Below are 22021 nucleotides of genomic sequence, written 5' to 3'. Positions count from 1 at the left end.
CAGTTAAAATATAACATCCATTTAATTCAGCTCTCTTGTTTTATGCCACCCCTTAAAAACTAAGAAAAGGGGGAAAAATAGAAAAAAATGCACTTTAAAGAGGTATATATTGTTCAACGAAAAGCGTGGTCATTAATCGAATCTGGTGACTGATTTTTTTTTTTTGACAAAACCTTTGTGTTAATCTTCTCATTTTACTAACCTTAGGATAAAAGTAAAATATGTTAGTTTATCTATCATTGTGTTTCCTTTGTAAAATTCATATGTAACTTCCAATTAAAAAAAATATGCATATTTTATTTATTTAGGCAATGACTGTAATATTTTTTCTGTATATTCAAACATAACTTTAATAATGTGGTCACACTGAATAACGCGCGAAGCGTGTTATTCTAAAATGTGTACCACATTTATATTTTATTTCGATTTGACAGCAAAAAATATTTAAGTCATTTTTATAATTAAATTCTAAATTCCATTTTCAACCAGAATAAAATATAAACAATCGCTGATGACGTCACGATCACATGACAAAATTATGTCTATGAGCTGATAGGCAAAACACTGTTAGCCAACAGAATATGCGTTACATCCAAAATTAAATTATGAGTAAATGGCTAGTTTTAATTATAAAATAATTTGCTTAATCTTTTTCTGAAGAAAACTTCTATGTCATCTGGTGGATAGTTGTCTCATTAGCAATGATAATTAGCAGTGATAAAAAGGGAGATGGAGTATCACTGCTAATGGATAATTACTTACCACACATCTCCTTTTTTATATCTATTGGTGAGATGTTGCTTTGACATCAATAATTCATATGTGGTATCTAGTGTCTTTCTGGTTTTGTTTTATGTTTAAATAAATATAAGAAGATGAGGTATGAGTGCCAATGAGACAACTCTCAATCCAAGTCATAATGTGTAAATGTAAACCATTATAGATCAAAATACGATCTTCAACATGGAGCCTTGGTTTACATCGAACAGCAAGCTTTTAAAGGACCCTAAAACATGACTAGTGTAAAATCATCCACAACGAAAAACCAAAGGTCTAATCTCTATAAACATTTATGAACCATATTAACAAAGGACAAGCACTGAACATCAGCTTCTTGACTTAGGATAGGTGCAAGCAAATGCAGCGGGTTTAAACGGTTTAATAGGTAATAATCTTTACCCTTTCCTGGAACAATAGTGTAACTTCACAACATAGAAAGATTATTTTTCCGTACGATCAATCAAACGAGTCAAGAACTTTCTTTCTGTGACTCCGATAAGCCATACAAAAGCCAAAAAAATTCTATCTTCACCCTTTAATATCTGTTGGACATCTTAATATGAAGGAATTACTCTTTTGAAATGCAGAAGTCAACTAGACAATGCAAATGAAACGACTGAGAGTGATTAACATATATAGTGTTTATTTTAATTTACCTCTGCGATCCCCAGGACATAGATTTATGGCGATTGCATTTTCAATACTAGTTCCCCAGTCGTTTCCAAACCGATCGATGTTTGAAGGGCAATACTGGTACACATCTAAAATAGATAGATAAATGAAGATATTGATAAATTGGCATCATTGTGGTAAGTAATTATCATTAAAAGTACAGAATGAAAAAGAGTATTGGTTTGCTGTACCAGTATTATCACACTACATTTCATTCTTAATAATTAATCAATGAAAAGCTGAATATCAAAACAAAATTTTTCAAAATAGTCTGCGACAAAACATAATACTTTAAAATTTGATATTGGTGCTTACTACAGCTACATGTGACAGATATATTTGTATTATTGAAAACTGTATCTGTTGAACTTATTTCAAACAGGAAAACACATGATAATGATGTTGCATACCGACCTCGGAAACTAAGATACGACCTGTACTTATTTATCGCTTCTTAAATATACTTATTCTAAAGGTTAACAATTCGTCACTGTAATACGATCTTAGATATTGTTTTTTTTTTTTTTGTATAAATATTGATTTTGTTATCAGTAAATTTAAATCAAACTTAGTGTTATACTCATATGCATATTTAAGATTCTGCAATCTAACGATATATGTAGCTGTTAACTTCGTTATTTGGTATCTAGTATGGAGAGTTGTCTCATTGTCAATCATGCCACATCTTCTTATAGCTATTATCCATAGGGACATTATAGATTCCGTGGGTTACTTATAAATTGTTTGTGTCAAATCAAACTACTACAAACTTGGAATGTTTAGAAAGCTATCATCTGACAATTAACGTAACTGCTTTTACTTTCAATTTTCGTCAAAAATGAAGATTAAAACACCTTCAACTGATCTCTTAGCAACCAGTTTCTTATTTCAATACATTTATTTTTTGTCTTCAAAGATAAAGACCACTAAATATTTCCTTTCGAATATACAAAACATATTCTATTTTAACATTTAAGATTAATTCTGCCGTTTAAGCCTTTGCTTATTTTGGAGTATTTATTTATTTGATATATTAACCCATTTTTCATACGAGATTTTTTAAATATACCATAGCTTCCTGTTAATATCACATTCTCCGTAATATAGTAGTATTGTATGATTTTTAATTCGGACGTCCATTATCACTGAACTAGTATAGATATTTGTTTAGGGACCAGCTGAAGGACGCCTCCGGGTGCGGGAGTTTCTCGCAGCATTGAAGACCCATTGGTGACCTTCTGCTGTTGTCTGTTCTATGGTCGGGTTGTCTCTTTGACACATTCCCCGTTTCCATTCTCAATTTTATACTTACTATCAGGATCTATAACGGTGATGTGAGTTGTGAGGCGATCCCCTTCTCCATAATTATTTATTCCAGAACATGCATACTGAGCGGAGTTTTGGATTCCATATATGACCAGTGTAGCATGTGCATTGTCAGCACGTGATATAGCTTCATCTAAATTTGAATATATAGCGAGTAAAAGTGTTGATTTAAATAATCTAGAGCCATGGAATAAGAAACATAAAAAAAATGGAAATTGCTTTCAAGCAGAAATGCATCAATAATTAAATACTCCATCTTAACTTATGTATTTATCATCAAGAACCAGACAATGACCAAAGGGGATAATCTTTTACATATTTTGGAGATAACAAACTGACAAAAATCACATGACTTGCAAACATAATTATTCCGCTTTCAATGTCATTCACAAGCAATAAATTTTTAACTTGTTTGTTTTGATGGTCATGAAGTTGATGACTGTGTGTACATCCTAGTCTTAGACAAAATTAGGGTATATTTGAGTGTCTCCCTATAACAAGAACCTATTGAACCATTCTTTAAATCTCTGGGTTAGAGGTTGATAGGTTGATTGTGTATAATAATGTCTATCAAAAATTGTTGACTTATTTCCCCAATTGATATATATGTGCAAGAGCTCTATCTTATCATAAATAATTGCGCTCCATATGTATGTATAAACATGTACATATAAAACGAACATTACTAACTTGAGATAACTAACGAGTTAATGTAACTAAAGTTTATTATCTAAAATGATTAGATCTTACCCAAATTAAATAAGGGTAAATGAAAAATTAACAATTGGTGTAACTTTGTTTTAAAGCAAATAAAAAAATATATATTTTCAAAATTTGCACAAATGTCATACGCTCATTTATAACTGCTATGAACAATTCTAGATTTTTTTTTTTTTTTTTGCTTTGGAAAAAAGAAAACCATGTTCTCATAATCGTATAGAATATTGGCTGCACATAATTGACGTAACAATTCAAAATGGAATGTCATTTGAATTTTGAACAACACCGGACATCAAACTGGACATCTGTGTTGGTGTTACTTGCTTATAAATTAAATAATATCATTCTATAAATAATTTTAAATGTAACTGTTCATTTTTTCTCCGTTAAAACTGTTGATATTCTTTATCGTTTTTAGTTTATCAAATCAAAACGACTGCCTCTCGAGTGTGCATTATAGGTCCGCTACTAAGTAGAAAAAGTTCAAGTTGTTCCAAATACAATCGAAATAATTCTATCATGCAATGATCTCTGCTCATTTTACAATATGGGAAGGCATTATATTTGTAAGCATTACACAACAGTTTCTAATAATTGAAATCTTTTTGGTTAACAAAAATACCTTTCCAAGTAATGTTTGTTGTGTTATATAATGTGAACAAATACATACTACAATAAGGGAAATGATAAACAAGTAAGTATTATTTCCTTCGATTTTCACAAACATTTAGACAATATTAATTGTATGATTCTATGTGCAATCAGGTGTGATCTAACTTAATGAGTATGATAGCATTCTGATCGGAAAATTGCAGCTAATTTGTTCTTTTCTTACCTCTGTTTCCATTAAATATGTTACCGTTCTTGTACCATAGGATGGATGTAGTAACAGAAAAAGAATAAACAACAGTGCAGTTGATGTTTACGATATCACCAAGTATTGCTGTTAAGGTACGTGGTGAAATATCAACGGTCGGTTTGCCAATTACATCTAAAGTCAGTGTCTCTTCAGAGTTAACATAGCCATTACCAACTCCACAAGTTAGAAGCCCTTCATGAAAAAAACATTTCTAAACTAAATGCCTATAATTGAAATCAGATTTATTAGTCGTAACATAAAATAGCTGGTTAATTCCATTTTACGCACTTTCTCAAAAATCGTATCGTCTTAATTAGTTCTAAGGTTCCAACTCCCTCAGGCAAAACTGACCTTCGATAGATTTGCCTTTTATATTAAGTCTGTTATGGTCATAATTTTTTTCAACTGTTTCAGTTCTGATACATCTCTAGCTTTCAAATATTTAGCATTGATCGTTCCTCATAAACTTACATACTACATACGAAAAACAAGCAACTGATAACATGGATAAAGAGCTGTTTTCATTTTTTTTTTCATTTAAAAATTATAAAAAGAAACCTTGATGTGTTTTGTCTACCAAAGCCACTGATAAAGATAACCCGTTGTCAAGAGGGTGTTAGAGCAGATTTTTATCCCAACTGTTAGTTTGACAAAAAAATAATTTCGAGGAGGAATAATCTGCCCTTTTACTTTATCAGCTTTTTGTGATGTTATTTATTATAATAAATAAAGGCAACAGTAGTATACCGCTGTTCAAAACTCATAAATCTATGGACAAAAAACAAAATCGGGGTAACAAACTAAAACTGAGGGAAACACATTAAATATTAGAGGAGAACAACGACACAACATTAAAATGTAACACACACAGCAACGGACTAAGCATTAGACAACATCCGATGAGTAACCAATATAACATCAAAACCAAATACATGAATTTGGGATAGAAAAGTACCGTGACACGTTTTATAGTAATGTGAATTCACACTCAAAAATAGGAGAAAACAAACGACACAACGGAAACACAACGTAAAAATGTTACACACACAGAAACGAACTATGATATAACAATGGCCATTTTCCTGACTTGGTACAGGACATTTTTAAAGAAAAAAATGGTGGGTTGAACCTGGTTTTGTGGCATGTCAAACCTCGCACTTTGATGGCACCGTTAAATATAACATTAAAATGACAACATAATAATACAGGACTACAATACAAATAAATAGCAGAACGTATTAGGCATAGAAACACATGAATAATATATAACAAAAGGCATCAGGTTTAAAATTCATTACGTCAAAAACGCGCCTCGTCCAAACAAGACCCACCAGCGACGCCCAGATATTAAAGTTCGAAAGTCAAAAAAGGGGGACAAAGCTGTACAGCTCTGAGGATCAAAAGTTGAAAAAGGTTGTGCCAAATACGGCTAGGGTTTTTTGCTGACCTGTCATTGTATTTATAGTTTTGATCTGTCATTGTATTTTGAATTTGGCTATTTATTTTAGGTATTTTTAACATATAGCTCTTCAACGATTTTCGGTACTTATACATCTTCGGATTTCAAATGTTTGGCTTTGAGCGTTCCTGATGAAGGTAAATCCAAAAAAGCGCTTCGGACGCAATAAATTATTAAACGTGTTGTTTTATATTTTTTCATCACTGGGTCGATACCTCTGCTGGTGGACTATCAGTCCCCGAGGGTATCATCAGCTCAGTAGTCAGTGCTTCGGTACTGACATGATTAAACAAACTTTACTAAAATTGTCCGTTTATAAATTTTGAAATTATTATGAAACTAAGGTTTCAACTCCCTCAGGCAAAGTTGGCTTTAGATGAATTTGGCTATTTATTTTAGGTATTTTTAACATATAGCTCTTCAACGATTTTCAGTACTTATACATCTTCGGATTTCAAATGTTTGGCTTTGAGCGTTCCTGATGAAGGTAAATCCAGAAAAGCGCTTCGGACGCAATAAATTATTAAACGTGTTGTTTTATATTTTTACATCACTGGGTCGATACCTCTGCTGGTGGACTATCAGTCCCCGAGGGTATCATCAGCTCAGTAGTCAGTGCTTCGGTACTGACATGATTAAACAAACTTTACTAAAATTGTCCGTTTATAAATTTTGAAATTATTATGAAACTAAGGTTTCAACTCCCTCAGGCAAAGTTGGCTTTAGATGAATTTGGCTATTTATTTTAGGTATTTTTAACATATAGCTCTTCAACGATTTTCAGTACTTATACATCTTCGGATTTCAATTGTGTGGTTTTGAGCGTTCCTGATGAAGGTAAATCCAGAAAAGCGCTTCGGACGCAATAAATTATTAAACGTGTTGTTTTATATTTTTACATCACTGGGTCGATACCTCTGCTGGTGGACTATCAGTCCCCGAGGGTATCATCAGCTCAGTAGTCAGTGCTTCGGTACTGACATGATTAAACAAACTTTACTTAAATTGTCCGTTTATAAATTTTGAAATTATTATGAAACTAAGGTTTCAACTCCCTCAGGCAAAGTTGGCTTTAGATGAATTTGGCTATTTATTTTAGGTATTTTTAACATATAGCTCTTCAACGATTTTCGGTACTTATACATCTTCGGATTTCAAATGTTTGGCTTTGAGCGTTCCTGATGAAGGTAAATCCAGAAAAGCGCTTCGGACGCAATAAATTATTGAACGTGTTGTTTTATATTTTTGAATTGAAAGCAATACATATTGAAGTCTTGTACACATATCAATTATTGATATCAAATAATCAATCATCTCTGTTAAAGGTAATAAAGTATCAGCCATGGGAAAGAGAAAATATCTTCCTCGAGAGATATTGTTTTAACATATTCATGAAGCATAATAAAGTTAAATATCTGTACAAGAAAAAGCGTGGTTAAATTACTAGTAATCTAAATGATATTTCATTACAACAACAATACCTTCCACATAGAGTATCTTAATACGCAACTAAAGATAAGGGTGATTTCTAAACGACACGCACAATACGGATTTTAGAACACGCTACACACAAATAACTTTAGTAATTAGTTTAAACTAAAAATTAAAAAATGTTCAGACAAAGTTAAACAATACGGTTAATGCTCTTCCCTGGGCGACCTTTATACATTTCCCTCAGTAATATATTTTCATAAAGTCCTTTAGGTGGTACAAAACACTACAGGGAGATAACTCTGTAAACATCAGCTGATCGTTTTAATCATTGTATAAGACAATCTAGAGATACTGTAAGCATAAGGTTGATAAATATGGCAAAAAAATATTAGAACAATGCAGAAGTTTAGAACTGTTCTTTGTTAATGGTAGAGTGGGTAATGACAGGGATATTGGGTTTACGACTTGTAATCATTCTGTTATTGCTTATGCCATTGTATCACCAAATCTATTTCGATCGATTGTTGATTTCAACGTATTGATATTTGATCCAATTCTTGGTGATATTCATAAACCTATTTATTTACATTTGTGTACAAATTTAACTTGTGTTGTTGATGTAGATTTGAATATCTCTAATGTTTAAGACAATGATATGGACAATACAAATGACTCTAACATTGTAATCACCTTGCATGGTGAATCATAGTTTATTGTAAAACCAATATGGGCCAGAGACAGAGCACCAGTTTTCACAGAGAACCTACACGATACCAGTATAGATGAACTTTTGAATATATTAGAGGATATTGATCCTCAAAATACTGATAATGTAACTGTCAATAATGTTGTAAATGATTGTGTTAATATTATAAGGAATGCGGTAGAACAAGCAAATATGTTTGTTAAAATCAATGATACAAATGTTAAAAAAAAATGTGACTCTCAATTTTTACATCGTAGGAAGTATTTCAATAGTGAATGTTATGTAAAACGTAAAAATTATCGCAGGTCTAAGAAGTATCACTATAAAATACGTTCAACAATTAATTATGATAATTTGGTATGTAAAAGTAGAGAGTACAAGAAAACTTTGAAACCCTTTAGTTAACCATCGAGGTAATTTAGGATGAAAATATATGTAAATCATCGTTTTTTCCTGTATAACAATGATTTTTTTGTGGATTGAATCCGTTATTGAATGCTATTGTTTCCCTTCAATGTTGACATTATTTACCTTTTAATAACTGTTAAAACACGTCTAATTCAAGATTAATCCATCTCTAGCTATAAGGGTTATATAGAAGGTCACATGAATACGGATGCAATGAGTTCGAATTATTCATTTGCAAATGAATAATTCATCAGCGATGTTGCTGTTCTTATTCTGACAAAAATTGAACCAAACTTATTGCTGAAAGAGAATTTCACTTTCACTTTCATTAATGTATGAACAAACAAAAATCACATTTTTTTGGTATTATCTCGTAGCTAATGCCCCTTTGATAGATAGGTAACGTAACTAAAACGAAATATGGTAAACTTTTTACCTGAATCACTTGTTTCCATATTGATAATTGTTAAACGGAACTGCCATCTTTCTAAATTGTTACTTTGTATAATTTCGGGTATCCATCTTGAAGAATTGGTTGGATTTATTATCGAATCATTTAGCTTCCAGACGACAGACACAGAGTCTTTTGGAGGTGAGATATATGCTTTACAAGTCACAGTTACATTTCTTCCAGTGGCCATTTCACCTTCAGAGGTTAGCTCAGTGATCGTTATATTGGAAGCTTAAAGAAAATATTAATCTCTTTACTATATCTCATTAAGCAAAATATTCTATTGTTTTCCCTAATTTATAAAAAAAACGTTTTCAGTCCATCATTTTAACATAATTGACAAATATCTAAATGATTGCTTGATGGATATTTGGATGTACTATACCTGGTAGTTAAAACAATTGTTTTACCAATTAAATTGACCTTTCATTAACAATTACTTCAGGAGCTTTTACACAGTTTTCATTCGGTTTATCGAGAGAAAGGATCGTGAAAGAATATCTATAGGTGGTCAAGTATTGCGAGCTTGAGACGATCGTGAAAATAAACGACTTTTCACCGAAAAAAAGGCTATTCTATATGAATGAATCAAATGGTTCTCATAGCTTTTTGTATAAACATAATCTGAACTTTGTTGAAGAAGAAATATTTACACAAAATTGATATTTTCGAAGATCGTGAAAAGGGCCGTAAAAGATCTGATGCTACGAAGACGTGCAAATTATGCTTCAACTATATGGTTATTAGTATTTGTTATTGCTATTGAAACAAAACGTAGATCGGCATGACTGACCTCGGTCTCTTTTGTTGGTTAATAGGCCTATAATCGTACATTGAATCTAATTATCTTATAATAGTATATTCCACATAGACTTGGTAAACGATATCAATTTGTTCAGTCTATTTTTCCGTCCTATATAAGTTTTGTTTACTTATATAAATTTAACATTGTCTTATTTTATATATATAAATTTGAAATCTCTTGTTTATGTCCATTATATTTATGAAGCAAAGTCAAATTGTATTTCACAGTATTAATATTTTCAGAAAATGAAAAGAAATAGAAATAACAACTACGGCAATAAAAAAGGCATACATGTATATATAAGGCCACAATATTTGGTGTATGGTGTACATGTTTGTCTGCATGTTTCATATATAACGTCAATTGTATATGATATATTGAATGATTGTAAGATGTTTATGTCTGGCTGTCGGTCAGGTACTGTAAGCATCGGAACACCTATATTTTGTGTACAGGATGTTTGTAGAAATCTGTATGGCATGATTCATCTGACCTTGACCGTTTTTTATGAATCATTGACAATCTTAAGCGTTTGTGACACTTATAACCCCTAGTATTACAGACGTTCAACATATATACTATCGTAAGTTAAGCAGACGAGACATTTCAGCATTTGCGCCATATTATTCTTTAGTCTGTAATATATAGTTATCTCATTGAAAATCAATCCACATCTGCTATGTTGTATATACAGATATATAGAACTTAAAAAAGTACTGTTGCACAAAATGTTGGTTATCGTTCAATCTCAAATTATTCATGAAAGTTGCTGTTTTTTTCTGTAAAAAAAAGTAAAATCACAAAAATACTGAACTCTGAGCAAAATTCAAAACGGAATTTCCCTTATCAAATGGCAAAATCAAAGGATAAAACACACCAAACAACTATTATATTCCTGACTTGGTACAGACATTTAAAATATAGAAAATGGTGGTTTGAACCTGGTTTTACAGCTCTATAAGTTGTTGGTTGATTGTTATCTTTTTTGTTTACCCATTTTATTGGCTAAATAGTGGCGGTCTGCCTGAATTGTACTAGACCGATTCTCAGAGTTGGATTTTTCACACTGATTTAGACACATATTTAGAGCACACCTGGCCCTAAGGGCCAACTGGGCTTTTCTCATCACTTGACGTCCGTCGTTCGTCGTTAAACTTTACAAAAATCCTCTCCTCTGAAACTACTTGGTCAAATAAAACCAAAATTCGCCAGAATTATTATTGGTGTATCTAGTTTTAAAAATGTGTCCGGTAACCCGTCCAACCAATTAATATAGCGCCATGGCTTAAAAAAATAACATAAGGGTGAAATGTAGAATTTGACTTATATCTCTGAAATCAAAGCATTTACAGCAAATCGGGGTAACATGGTTTATCAGGTTAAGATCTGTCTGCACTGACGTTTTCAACAACACAGTAACTGTTTAAACCTAAGAGTCGATTTGTGGCAGAGTTTTCTCTTTATCTTTACTGTACTTGGTTACTTTTTTATAATTACATATCAATTATGAACTTTTAAGTCTGCAAATGTATTTTTGGTAATTTATGATTTTGAATAAATGGCCCTTTTCTTTTGACTCTTGAAATTAGATAACAGGTTTTCACTTATAGAGAAATTTACTACTGACCAGTGCATGATTGAATTACATCTTTTTATTGGTCAAAGACCTTGCGGGGTTGGCAAGAGTTCACGTGTATGTACGTTGTTGGCTCGCCTTTTATCATCAGCTTTTTAACACTCACTATCGCTCGGGCAAAAATAATCACGAATATAATGCCTACCCATGTTAAAACTACAATCAAGTTTAGCTTGCATTAATTATTTCTTAAATATATAAATGCTATATAGTTGGATAGTGTATGCACTTCAACATTATGGTGGCATTTACATATAACAGCAAGCATAAGACTGCACCAAGTCAAAACACTTTGTCAGTAAATGCAACATTGAAAATTAAACTCGTCAGTAGTCAAAGATCAAAACTGCACTCTCCTAATCATAACCTAACAGAATTAGATTGTAACAAAATTAGTATACTCACTTCCGGTAACAAACAGTATTGCAGTTGTACTTTGTCCAGTTCCTACACTGTTAGTGGCAAAACATGTGTAAGTTGCTACATCACTTTCGGCTGCATAAAAAATAGTCAGAGATGGTGTTCTAGGAGTGCTGCCATTATATTTGTTGGTGTTGGTTGTAGATGTAATTTGTGTTAAGAAACCATTAATATTTCTTTGCCAGTAGACATAACTGACGGTGGGTGAGGCTGTCGCAGTACACACCAAGGTCACTGTGCTACCAATAGTGACTGAATATGATGCTTGATCGACTTGAACTGTTGGTATAGCTAAATTGAAACATAAAACACATTATTGATCAGCAAATCACAGATCTTTGTGTCCAGCATTGATATTTTCTGATTAAATTCATATCGCTGATTACGGCACACATCAATGGGTATATTATTTTTTAGAGGTAGCCAACTATTATTTTATATTTAGGGAAAAAATTTAAACGTTTAGAACAGCTCATGAAATGTCTCTAGTTGATATTCAACCTGTTTTTTTCACAAATACCACTTACAGACATATTGTATAAACAGACATATCTCATAAACATGTTTAACCGAAATTTTGCGCCTGTCCCAAGTCAAAGCCTCTGCCCTTTGTTAGTCTTGTATGATTTTTAATTATAGTTTCTTGTGTGTAATTCGGAGTTTAGCATGATGTCCATTATCACTGAACTAGTATACATATTTTTAATACGGGTGCGGGAGTTTCTCGCTACATTGAAGACCCATTGGTGGCCTTTAGCTGTTGTCTGCCCTATAGTCGCGTTGTTGTCGCTTTGACACATTCCCCATTTCCTTTCTCCATTTTATAACTTCATTGTCTATGATATACTTGCAAGAAACTTATGATGAATGAACACTCTGTCAAACTGAATGAGTGCAAACACAAACGTCGAATTTACTGGAAAATTACCATAAATATAGATCACTGCACGTTTTATTGAGAAATGAGGGATTTCAAATTCAGTCACTAATTGAAAATTTTACAGTAGAAAATATTTGACTTTGACTTTTAAAAGAAATGTGGATAAAATTGAACAATAAGTTTTGAGGTGGACAATGGAGATACCCTTTATATATGTTTAATATTGTTTTATAAAAAAAGGATGTTAAAATTGGTTGTAAATCAGATTAGATCATTTTTTCCGAAAAGTAGAAAGATGGACAGTTCACATCCACAATTAAACCAAGAAACACTCGCGATCGCTGCGAATGAAATGAATGACAGCGACTTCGATGATCTGGACCTAACAGAACTAAACGACTGAAAAAAATTGGAATTACAAGTAAAAGTGCAGGTACAGTAAGATCCATTATGTACAAAAAATTAGGAGAACTAAAGGACCATAATGACAGCAAGCTAGCCGAATTCAAAGCATCAATCCGTTACAAACAATCCGAAAAACTTAATGGGCCACATGACCAAAGGAAAAGATACAGTGACAATTCATATAATATAATACTATGGAAATTTGTTAGGTTGTCATTGGATTTTTTTATTTCTTGTTTAATAAAACAAGTGTTAATCTGTCATCTTAATTGGATTTTAATGTTTTTAGTAGCACTTCTACCACTCCTCATTACAGATAAGTAGAGTTATGCATGTTAATTAAGGTATCAATATATTTGAAAACATATGTTTGCTTTCCATCTACTGACATATTGGGTCAGCTGAGGTCAACATCATGATTTATCATTAAGTAGATGTACGATAAAATGTGTGCATTCAGTTTCCATTTGTCTGTGATTGCAAACAGCTGGTTTTCCCATTGTGGTATGTTTTAGGCGTAAAAGTTATAATTGTGATCGCATTTATAACTATCAGATTGGCAATCGTCAATATTAAGAATGGTTCGCAGATTTAAAAAGAAAATAAAAACTGTTAAACAAAAATTAAGAAAACTCGATCGGGTTTCTAGAAAGAAAAGACAAAAAAAAGCACAGATATATAAAGCTAAACAATATGTTCATAACTTAGCCAACTGTCAATTGACAGACGAACAATACATAGTTCTAGGTAAAGGTTTAAGATTTATACCTATGCCTAAGAAATGTAATATAGGCAGAACTGTAATGGCAGACTTCAATGAATTTGCCAGAAAACTTAGATGTCGTTTTCATTTTGGCAATACAGAAAGTCGGGGAATGCATCCGTCCCGACAGAAATCATTTTATGAACCAACACCTGCTTGCTTTGAACTTGAAAATTATCTAGATCTTACAAAGTTTGATTTATCTAATCTTGATTCCAAAATAATTACTGCAATTTCACTAAAGAACATCAGCTAGGATTACGATCTTTGAAAAACATGCAGGATATTATTTTCTCTAAGAGCGACAAGGGAGGCGCAATTGTAATATCTAAAAAGACACACTACATTAAAGAAGGGTTAAGGCAGTTAAACTCTATTCATTGCACGGAGATACAAGAACCTAATCTATTACTGATTATAAATAATACACAAATACAAATCAGCAAGATGTTTGACAATGGTGAGATTGATGGGATAACTCTTGATTTTCTCCGTGGCTCATCGAAAGAGGAACCCAGATTGGGTCGTCTTTTTCTCCTTCCTAAACTTCACAAATTAAGTGAACTTATTATTCAAGGGATAAAAAAACAAACGATGACAGTAAATGAATGACCCCATGCAGAAATTATTTCTCAATGTAACTCTGTCACCGAAAGGGTTAGCAAATTAATTAATTACTTTTTTATACCTATAGTTAAAAAGACAGAACAGTTACATTAGAGATAGTGGGGATTTCATAAATAAAATAGAAAATTTAAGGCCTGATCGGGATTGCGTCTTAGTTTCTTTTGACTGCACCAGCATGTATACAAACATGGAGTTCAATGAACTCATTCATTCTGTTGGACGGGCTTATAACAGTGCAGTAAAAGAAGATTATCCGATAAAATTACCTAGCTGTGAAACAATTAAATCGTTAGTAGCCACATTGTTGAAAACAATTATTTTGAATTTAATGACCGATACTTTGTGCAGAAAATAGGCGCTAGTATGGGAAGTTACTGCAGCCCAGAAATTTGTGATATTAGAGCATTTGAAGTTATCAATGAAATTATTGAAAAATATAAGTATGAAAATAAGATCTTATTTTACGGAAGGTATAGAGATGATGCGTTTATAATAGCTCATTCATCACGAGATGAGGTTGAGGAGTTTTTTGAAATAGCAAATGATCATCACCCTTTATTAAAGTTTACTTATGAAATTTCAAACGAAGAAATTATTTTTCTCGATACAGTCGTACATAAAGGGTTGAGGTTCAGGAACACCGGTATCCTTGATATAAAGAGCTACACCAAACCTACTAATACGTTTCAATATTTAGATAGGACGTCTATGCATAACTCAACAGTCTTCTCCGGATTTATAAAAGGGGAAGCTATTCGCCACCACCGAAACAACAGCAACACGCACAATTTAAAAGATACTCAAAGGCCATCTTAAGCAAAGGGGATATAAGGACCATGAAATACTTCGTAACTGTGAATCGGCTCTCAATATCGAACGACCAGAGTTACTCCGTTTTAAACAAGAATCTGACAAGCAGATACCACTAGTATTTGTAACTAAATATCACTTCTCGTTAGGAAATATTAATAAAGCTTTACGAAAACATTATAAAAAACTAGTTCGCAATGCGAAATGTAGGGAGCTATTTCCAAAACCACCAATGGTGGCATATAGTAGACATCGGAACTTAAAAGAAATACTGACTAAATCGGTAGTCAAATAAAACTGAGAATGGAAATGGAATGTACCAAAGAGACAACAACCCGACCATAGAAAAAAACAACAGCAGAAGGTCACCAACAGGTCTTCAATGTAGCGAGAAATTCCCGCATCCGGAGGCGTCTTTCAGCTGGCCCCTAAACAAATATATACTAGTTCAGTGATAATGAACGCCATGCTTAGTACAATATGAAGGATTGGGTCAAGATCCCTGATGAAGCACCCACCCTTCATATGAGCCACGGAATATTATAGAGTTTGTCCTATTCTGTACTGCAGAAACACGATGTGTTGGGTCCTGGAGAATAGGCAAACGTGGCTGATAGGTACTTTCAGACATTCAGTTGAATAACTGTACTACTTCTGTATTTTGTTAATTTCTTTTTGTGTTAGAACCTGTATCGTACAAAGTAAGATATTGCTTTGTATTGAATAGCATATCTATTCAAGTCGATGGTTGAAACCATTTATTTTATTACATAATCTCATACAAAGGTTAAATCATTTGTACTGTATTTAAAACTGTTGTTTTTTATAAACACATACAAGAACAGATTGTAAGAAAATTGATATTGCTGACACTTTCTGTGTTTATAATGAAGAAAAAATACACAAATAAATTTTGCTAATGAAACCTAAAAGTCTGGGGTTTTAGTTCCGTCTATCGTGAATCAAGTTTAATGTAAATGAAGTTATATATTGAGCAACCACGCGAAGATCACATTTTCTCTTTTCCTACATATTTTATACTTTAATACATTTTTTTCATCATCAAAATTAAATCAAACTATGAAAACAAAACACGACACATACGAATTACTTTGCATCAGCTGTAAACTGAAACTATTCTACGAAAAGCAGTATCTATAAGAATTGCTCAGACTGACTTTGTTGTATTATCTGCACTGCAAAGGATAATGTTTATTCCTTGATATTATGCATTAAACGAATATGCGAGAGTACTCATTATAGTTTAACATGACGGTTGCTTCAAATAATGCTATTGAAAATGGTTTAGAATGAAAGTTTAAAGTTTGACGTATCCTGTCCCAGTTTTCGCAGACCTAAAAATTGCAAAACAAAATTGTAAACTGTAATTATAAAGTGTTAACAAAGGTGTTACCGTTAAACTGTTTGAGTTTTTTTTCAAATTTAATCTTAAGGTTGCCGATTTGAATGGCGACCCATACATTCCTAATCGATGATTGAAAATATAGGAATTAACTGTTTGAAATATTTCTTCTTCAGTGATAAATAACATTTATGTTTTACAAAGAAACACGAGTGAGACAAAAAAGCTGTGTTACTAATTTTAAATGAATTCATTCCATTCTCAGTTTTATTACCATAAAACATCTTACATTTTTGCACTACGTCATTACGTTAAGGTGGAACCTAACACTACAGGGAGATAACTCTGTAAAATCAGCTCAACTGTTTTTAAAACTGCTATATAGCCAGCGTATTTTTCTGATAAAACGGTTGGTTCAAATTTTTTCGATTTTTTTTATATTTAAGTCAAAGGGTCAATGTGAATACTTTGTCAAAATTTTATGAAAATTAAACGAGCCAAATTAGTTCTAGTGGAGGTGTTGGGTATCACCTTAACAAAAGATATCTTAATTGTATTTTTGAAGCCAATTGAATAATATATCACGTGTTGATGGTTCATATCAATCTAATGACCGAATTTATTTGTTTTCTTTGTGTCGGTTGATGATCATTGACCTACAAATATAGGAATTAAACAAATTGAAAACAGAGGCTACAGTGATTGTTTCATGTCGAACAAGCAAACATGTGTATTTTCTTGAATATATAAAATGTAAAATGTTCAAACTAGAAATACTCACGATCGATTGTAATTTGTCTGCAGACTGTCTGTGGAGTATTGCCTAATGTGGTTGCATGTGTAACATCACAGCAAATGTTGTCTCCATTGTTAACAATTACAGGGCTCCAGGTTAAAGTACCGGTCACATCATAAGATAGTTGATCTAATACAGTATTAGATGTAAAATCAGATGTAAATTGAGTATTTTTATTTTTATTTATCATGGTCATAACACCTGCTGGAAAACCATTGGAAGACATACATGTCCATGTGGCTGTTTGTCCTGGTGACAAAGTGGTTGGCCCAGTCAAAATTGGTTGATTTGGTGCAACTATTGAACATATGTAATTAATAAGTAATCAGTTGGTAACGATAGCATATATAATTTACAGGAATAGATGTTCAGACGTTCTGTTGAAATTTAAATGGGTTATCATTGCTGTTAAGTTATGCATTCTTACTAACTGTTACAAAAACAAATCTGATTAGAATTTACGTTATAAACGAAAGTTCAATCTTATCTGTTCCTATATTGAATTTGAGTCAAAAGTTTCTGTTGGTGTACAGAATTTTAATATGAATATTATAGATTTAAGATTTTTTATGTATCATAATCTTTTATAAGAGGTACTTTGCCTCTTTGGATACAGATGGACATCTCCAGATATGTCAATATCTTTCATAACAGCTCAAGGTATAGCATTTCCGTTAACAATTGATAATTATTATCCATCATATTAGTTAAGCCTTTTTCGATGGATTTTTATAGTTCGTATATAAAACTATATAAGGGTATATGACTATATACCCTTAGTCATGATCTATTGGCTTTGAACACTTTGCTTAAGTAACATGTACAAGTTTGCGAATAAGTCAGATCAAGTTGAACCATACGTGGTAAGTCCATGTTAATTGGTATTCAGTTGTACCAGCATTAACACATTTTATTTCCATGGAGAATATTTGGACTTGCCCCCTTAGTCATGGTCTATTGACTTTAAAACTTTTGCTTGATTTACATCTATTTGTTTGTGATCGGATCAGTTTAAGATGAACTTATAATTTGAAGTCAAAGACATTTGGTATGCAAGTGTATTGGCATTTGCAAGGACCGTTTTTATGGAGATTTCTTTGGCCCATCCGTCTTCATGATTCATTGACTTTGAAACTTTAAAATTGAGAATGGAAAAGGTAATGTGTCAAAGAGACAACAACCCGCCCATAGAACAGACAACTGCAGAAGGTCACCAACAGGTCTTCAATGCAGCGAGAAATTCCCGCACCCGGAGGTGTTCTTCAACTGGCCCCTAAACAAATATACACATGGAAAAAAGTATTGCAACACCAAATTGAAATTCACTTTTTATTTTTTTGTTAAATAATTTGTTGAAATAGAACTAGTTCAACCTTATTTAAATATCACCTGAGTTTAATCAATAAATATCGACTCTATCAGTTCTTATCTGCACATGCAGCTGCTGTACTCGTAAACACTAAAACAACTGTTTTTATCCTCATTGTTTTCAACACTTAAAAAAAAAAAGTTTATAAATTTATGTTATTGACACCTTGTAATTGGTCATCCAAAACTCATAACTGCAGCAATATATCGGTCGGTTTATCTTCCTTGGCCCAATCGTAGCCCGAATTTGAACCATATCGAGCATATATGGGACACTATTGGACGGAAAGTGCATGAAAGGACACCCCAGTTCAAACAAGTCATGAAATAAACAATACCCTTCGTCAAGAATGGTTGCTGCTAGCTTAGCAACAAATTAGTCGACTTATGGCAGGAATCACTAGACGTTAAGATGCGGTTAGCCGTTTTAATTGAGACTGCGCACAAAGTACTAATTCTTTGGCGTATAACGATCAACCATGGTGTGAACAGTCATCTAAAGATTAATTTTGAAATGTCTGACATTGTAAAGTTCGACTACAGTAAAAGTTGTAAAACGCATTTTTTTATACAAAAAACACTTCATTTTGTTATAAAATTTTGGTTAGATAAAACATTATTTTTTCATACATGTTTTGTTCGTTTTAAAGCCAATGTTACCATTAACTACTTTTCAATATTATTTTACAAATATTTAATCATATTCCATCCAAAATAAGAGACTAATTTTTCAAGTTTTAAAAAATCAAGGTGTTGCAATACTTTTTTCCATGTGTATATATATACTAGTTCAGTGATAATGAATGTCATACTAAACTCCAAATTGAACACAAGAAACTAAAATTAAAAATAATACAAGACTAACAAAGGCCAGAGACTCCTGACTTGGGACAGGCGCAAAAACGCGTTGGGGTTAAACATGTTTATGAGACCTCCCCCATACCTCTAGCCAATGTAAAAAAGTAAACGCATAAAAATACGCACATTAAAATTCATTTCAAGAGAAGTCCGAGTCTGATGTCAGAAGATGTAACCAAAGAAAATAAACAAAATGACAATAATACATAAATAACAACAGACAACTAGCAGTTAACTGACATGCCAGCTCCAGACCTCAACTAAACTGATTGAAAGATTATATCTTCATCATATGAATATCAGGCACAATCCATCCCGCTAGGGGTTTAGTATCAGACTATCATAAAATATATAAGAAGAACATAACGCGTGTCATGCCAACAACTGGTTTTTAAATAAATGTGTTTAGTTCCCATGCAAAGACCCTATAAGTAAATCAATATCAACGCCAAAATATGCAATCTTTATTGACCTGACAACAGTATCGTAACTATATCCCTTCTTAATAAGACATTAGTCTATTTAAATGTATTGCTTTTTTTATTTCAACATTTGAAAAATCAAAATTACAAAATAACGAGACATATCTCTGTGATATAACAGGTAATTCTATAAGATAACTTTATTTTCAAAGAAATTCCGTATCAGAAACACTTATTGTAATCAAGGTAATCCTTAATATATTTTTTCAAACACAATCATTTCTTTTTACATAAATTTTACATGATATGAAAAATAATGTTTACTTAATTTCCAAAGATAAGGTTACTTGTGACCGAATTATACTTTTAAAATGACTAAAACACTATATTTTGCAATTTAATAAATATATTGTTCTTCCCATAATCTTCCATGTAGGATTAGCTATAATCACATGAAAGTAAAATTCACTATGTAGGAATAGACAGAAGACACCCTCAGGCATTACAGTGTTATTTAATGAGCTCATTTATATAAATCCTGTTTTGTGTTATATTACTGTACGACGACATACTACATGACTAAATGAAAACACACAATTATTACAAATTGTTCTAAACAAAACCTTGAAATAACAGCAGCAGTCTGATTGAGAATGAACACAACTGTAGAAAGATTCATATACATTCAGTATTAATATTAACTTGTATTTGTTGCTGTGATTATATACCGCCGTCAAACATATTGGACCGATGAAGCGCTAACATACATACTAAACCCCGTCACCTACTGTATCGGCTTATCAAGATGCCTGTTATTCAGTGTCATCGTATGTTGTGTGTGGCATTCAGACCGTTAGTGTTCTATTTTGAAATGCTTATCATTTTACCATGTAAGTTTGTTTTACAGCCAGTTCTAAGCTATACGTTTGGTCGTTGTATTTGGTTCAACGACCCCCCTAAAATTATGATAATTCCCGGGATCCATGTTGTTTACTATATAATGTATAAATGTATAATTGACAGTCATACTTTGCACAGCATTTTCTGAAGTTTGTATTGCTGTCTTCTCTACAAAAAATGTCTTAGTAATGAAGGACAAACCTTGGTCAACTAATGTTATGTGCTATGTATCAATTTATTTAACTATGTCCAGTTAAATTGTATAACTATTTGGTTAAATAGTCTCAATAATAAAGAAAAAAGCCTTTGCAAATTTACTACTTTCAAGATTAAAAATATATTTTATGACTTGAACTAATTAAATTTCAATAATCATTATGTGACAACCTTTGCATATTAAGCCACATGTTCAGAGAAATAATGAAAAAAGGCTGTATGCAAAAGTATGGTAATTGAATAATGGAATGTAGTATTTTAGCGGTATTTAAATATCAAGCATATACATGTATGAAACGTAAAGTTCAACATACGTTTATTGATCTAAGTGCAAAATATACAGTTTATGCCACATAAAATAACCCATACTTCTCAAATTACTTTTCTGCTTTGCTTCTTGGAATGTATCAATCTAATTAAAAACCGATCTCTCATCGCTCCTGTTTCTGATATGTCGCGTGGGAGATCTAACGAAACCGGCTTTGAGGTCACATGTGAGTGAACTAAAAGTTATGAATTTATAAAGATATGCAAATAAGTTGACGACCTATTAATAAGCCAATCAAAAAAGTTTATGGATTATTTTGACTGACGATTTCGTCGTAAATAAAATGAGTTACATCCCTTTGCCTTACGTTAAACTTCCAAGATCGTGGAAGACTCAATTTCATTGGTCGAAAAAGACACACCTACGAGGTCACTCACATGTGACCTCAAAGCGGGTTTCGTTAGATCTCCCACGCGACATATCAGAAACAGGAGCGATGAGAGATCGGTTTTTAATTAGATTGGGAATGTATTATAGCTTAACAAAATGAGCCCTTTCTCCCAAATAATTTAACTTTTGCATATGCAGATTTTATATGTGTCTTGTTTTGTGTCATATAGCTACAGCTTGTGAAAAATTAGGCGATCGCTTTATTGTGATAGTGTTTTC

The 22021-nt window shown here is 32.3% G+C and overlaps 1 protein-coding gene across 1 annotated transcript in view; it reads right to left on the bottom strand.

Annotated features, from left to right (window-relative positions):
* LOC139491015 (cadherin EGF LAG seven-pass G-type receptor 1-like) overlaps window positions 1–22021 on the bottom strand; it is a 115613-nt gene that overhangs the window by 50028 nt on the left and 43564 nt on the right. The window contains exons 4-9 of the mRNA XM_071278257.1: window positions 17306–17617; window positions 11662–11967; window positions 8801–9046; window positions 4334–4549; window positions 2765–2911; window positions 1437–1541 (exon numbers count right to left, since the gene is read on the bottom strand). Of these exons, the coding sequence (XP_071134358.1) occupies window positions 1437–1541; window positions 2765–2911; window positions 4334–4549; window positions 8801–9046; window positions 11662–11967; window positions 17306–17617 (1332 nt within the window). The remainder of the gene's footprint in view (window positions 1–1436; window positions 1542–2764; window positions 2912–4333; window positions 4550–8800; window positions 9047–11661; window positions 11968–17305; window positions 17618–22021) is intronic.

Source organism: Mytilus edulis, chromosome 10 (assembly GCF_963676685.1).
Source record: "Mytilus edulis chromosome 10, xbMytEdul2.2, whole genome shotgun sequence".
NCBI classification, from domain to species: domain Eukaryota; kingdom Metazoa; phylum Mollusca; class Bivalvia; order Mytilida; family Mytilidae; genus Mytilus; species Mytilus edulis.
Note: the sequence above shows the minus strand (reverse complement) of the source record. Positions and strands in the feature narration are given on the sequence as shown.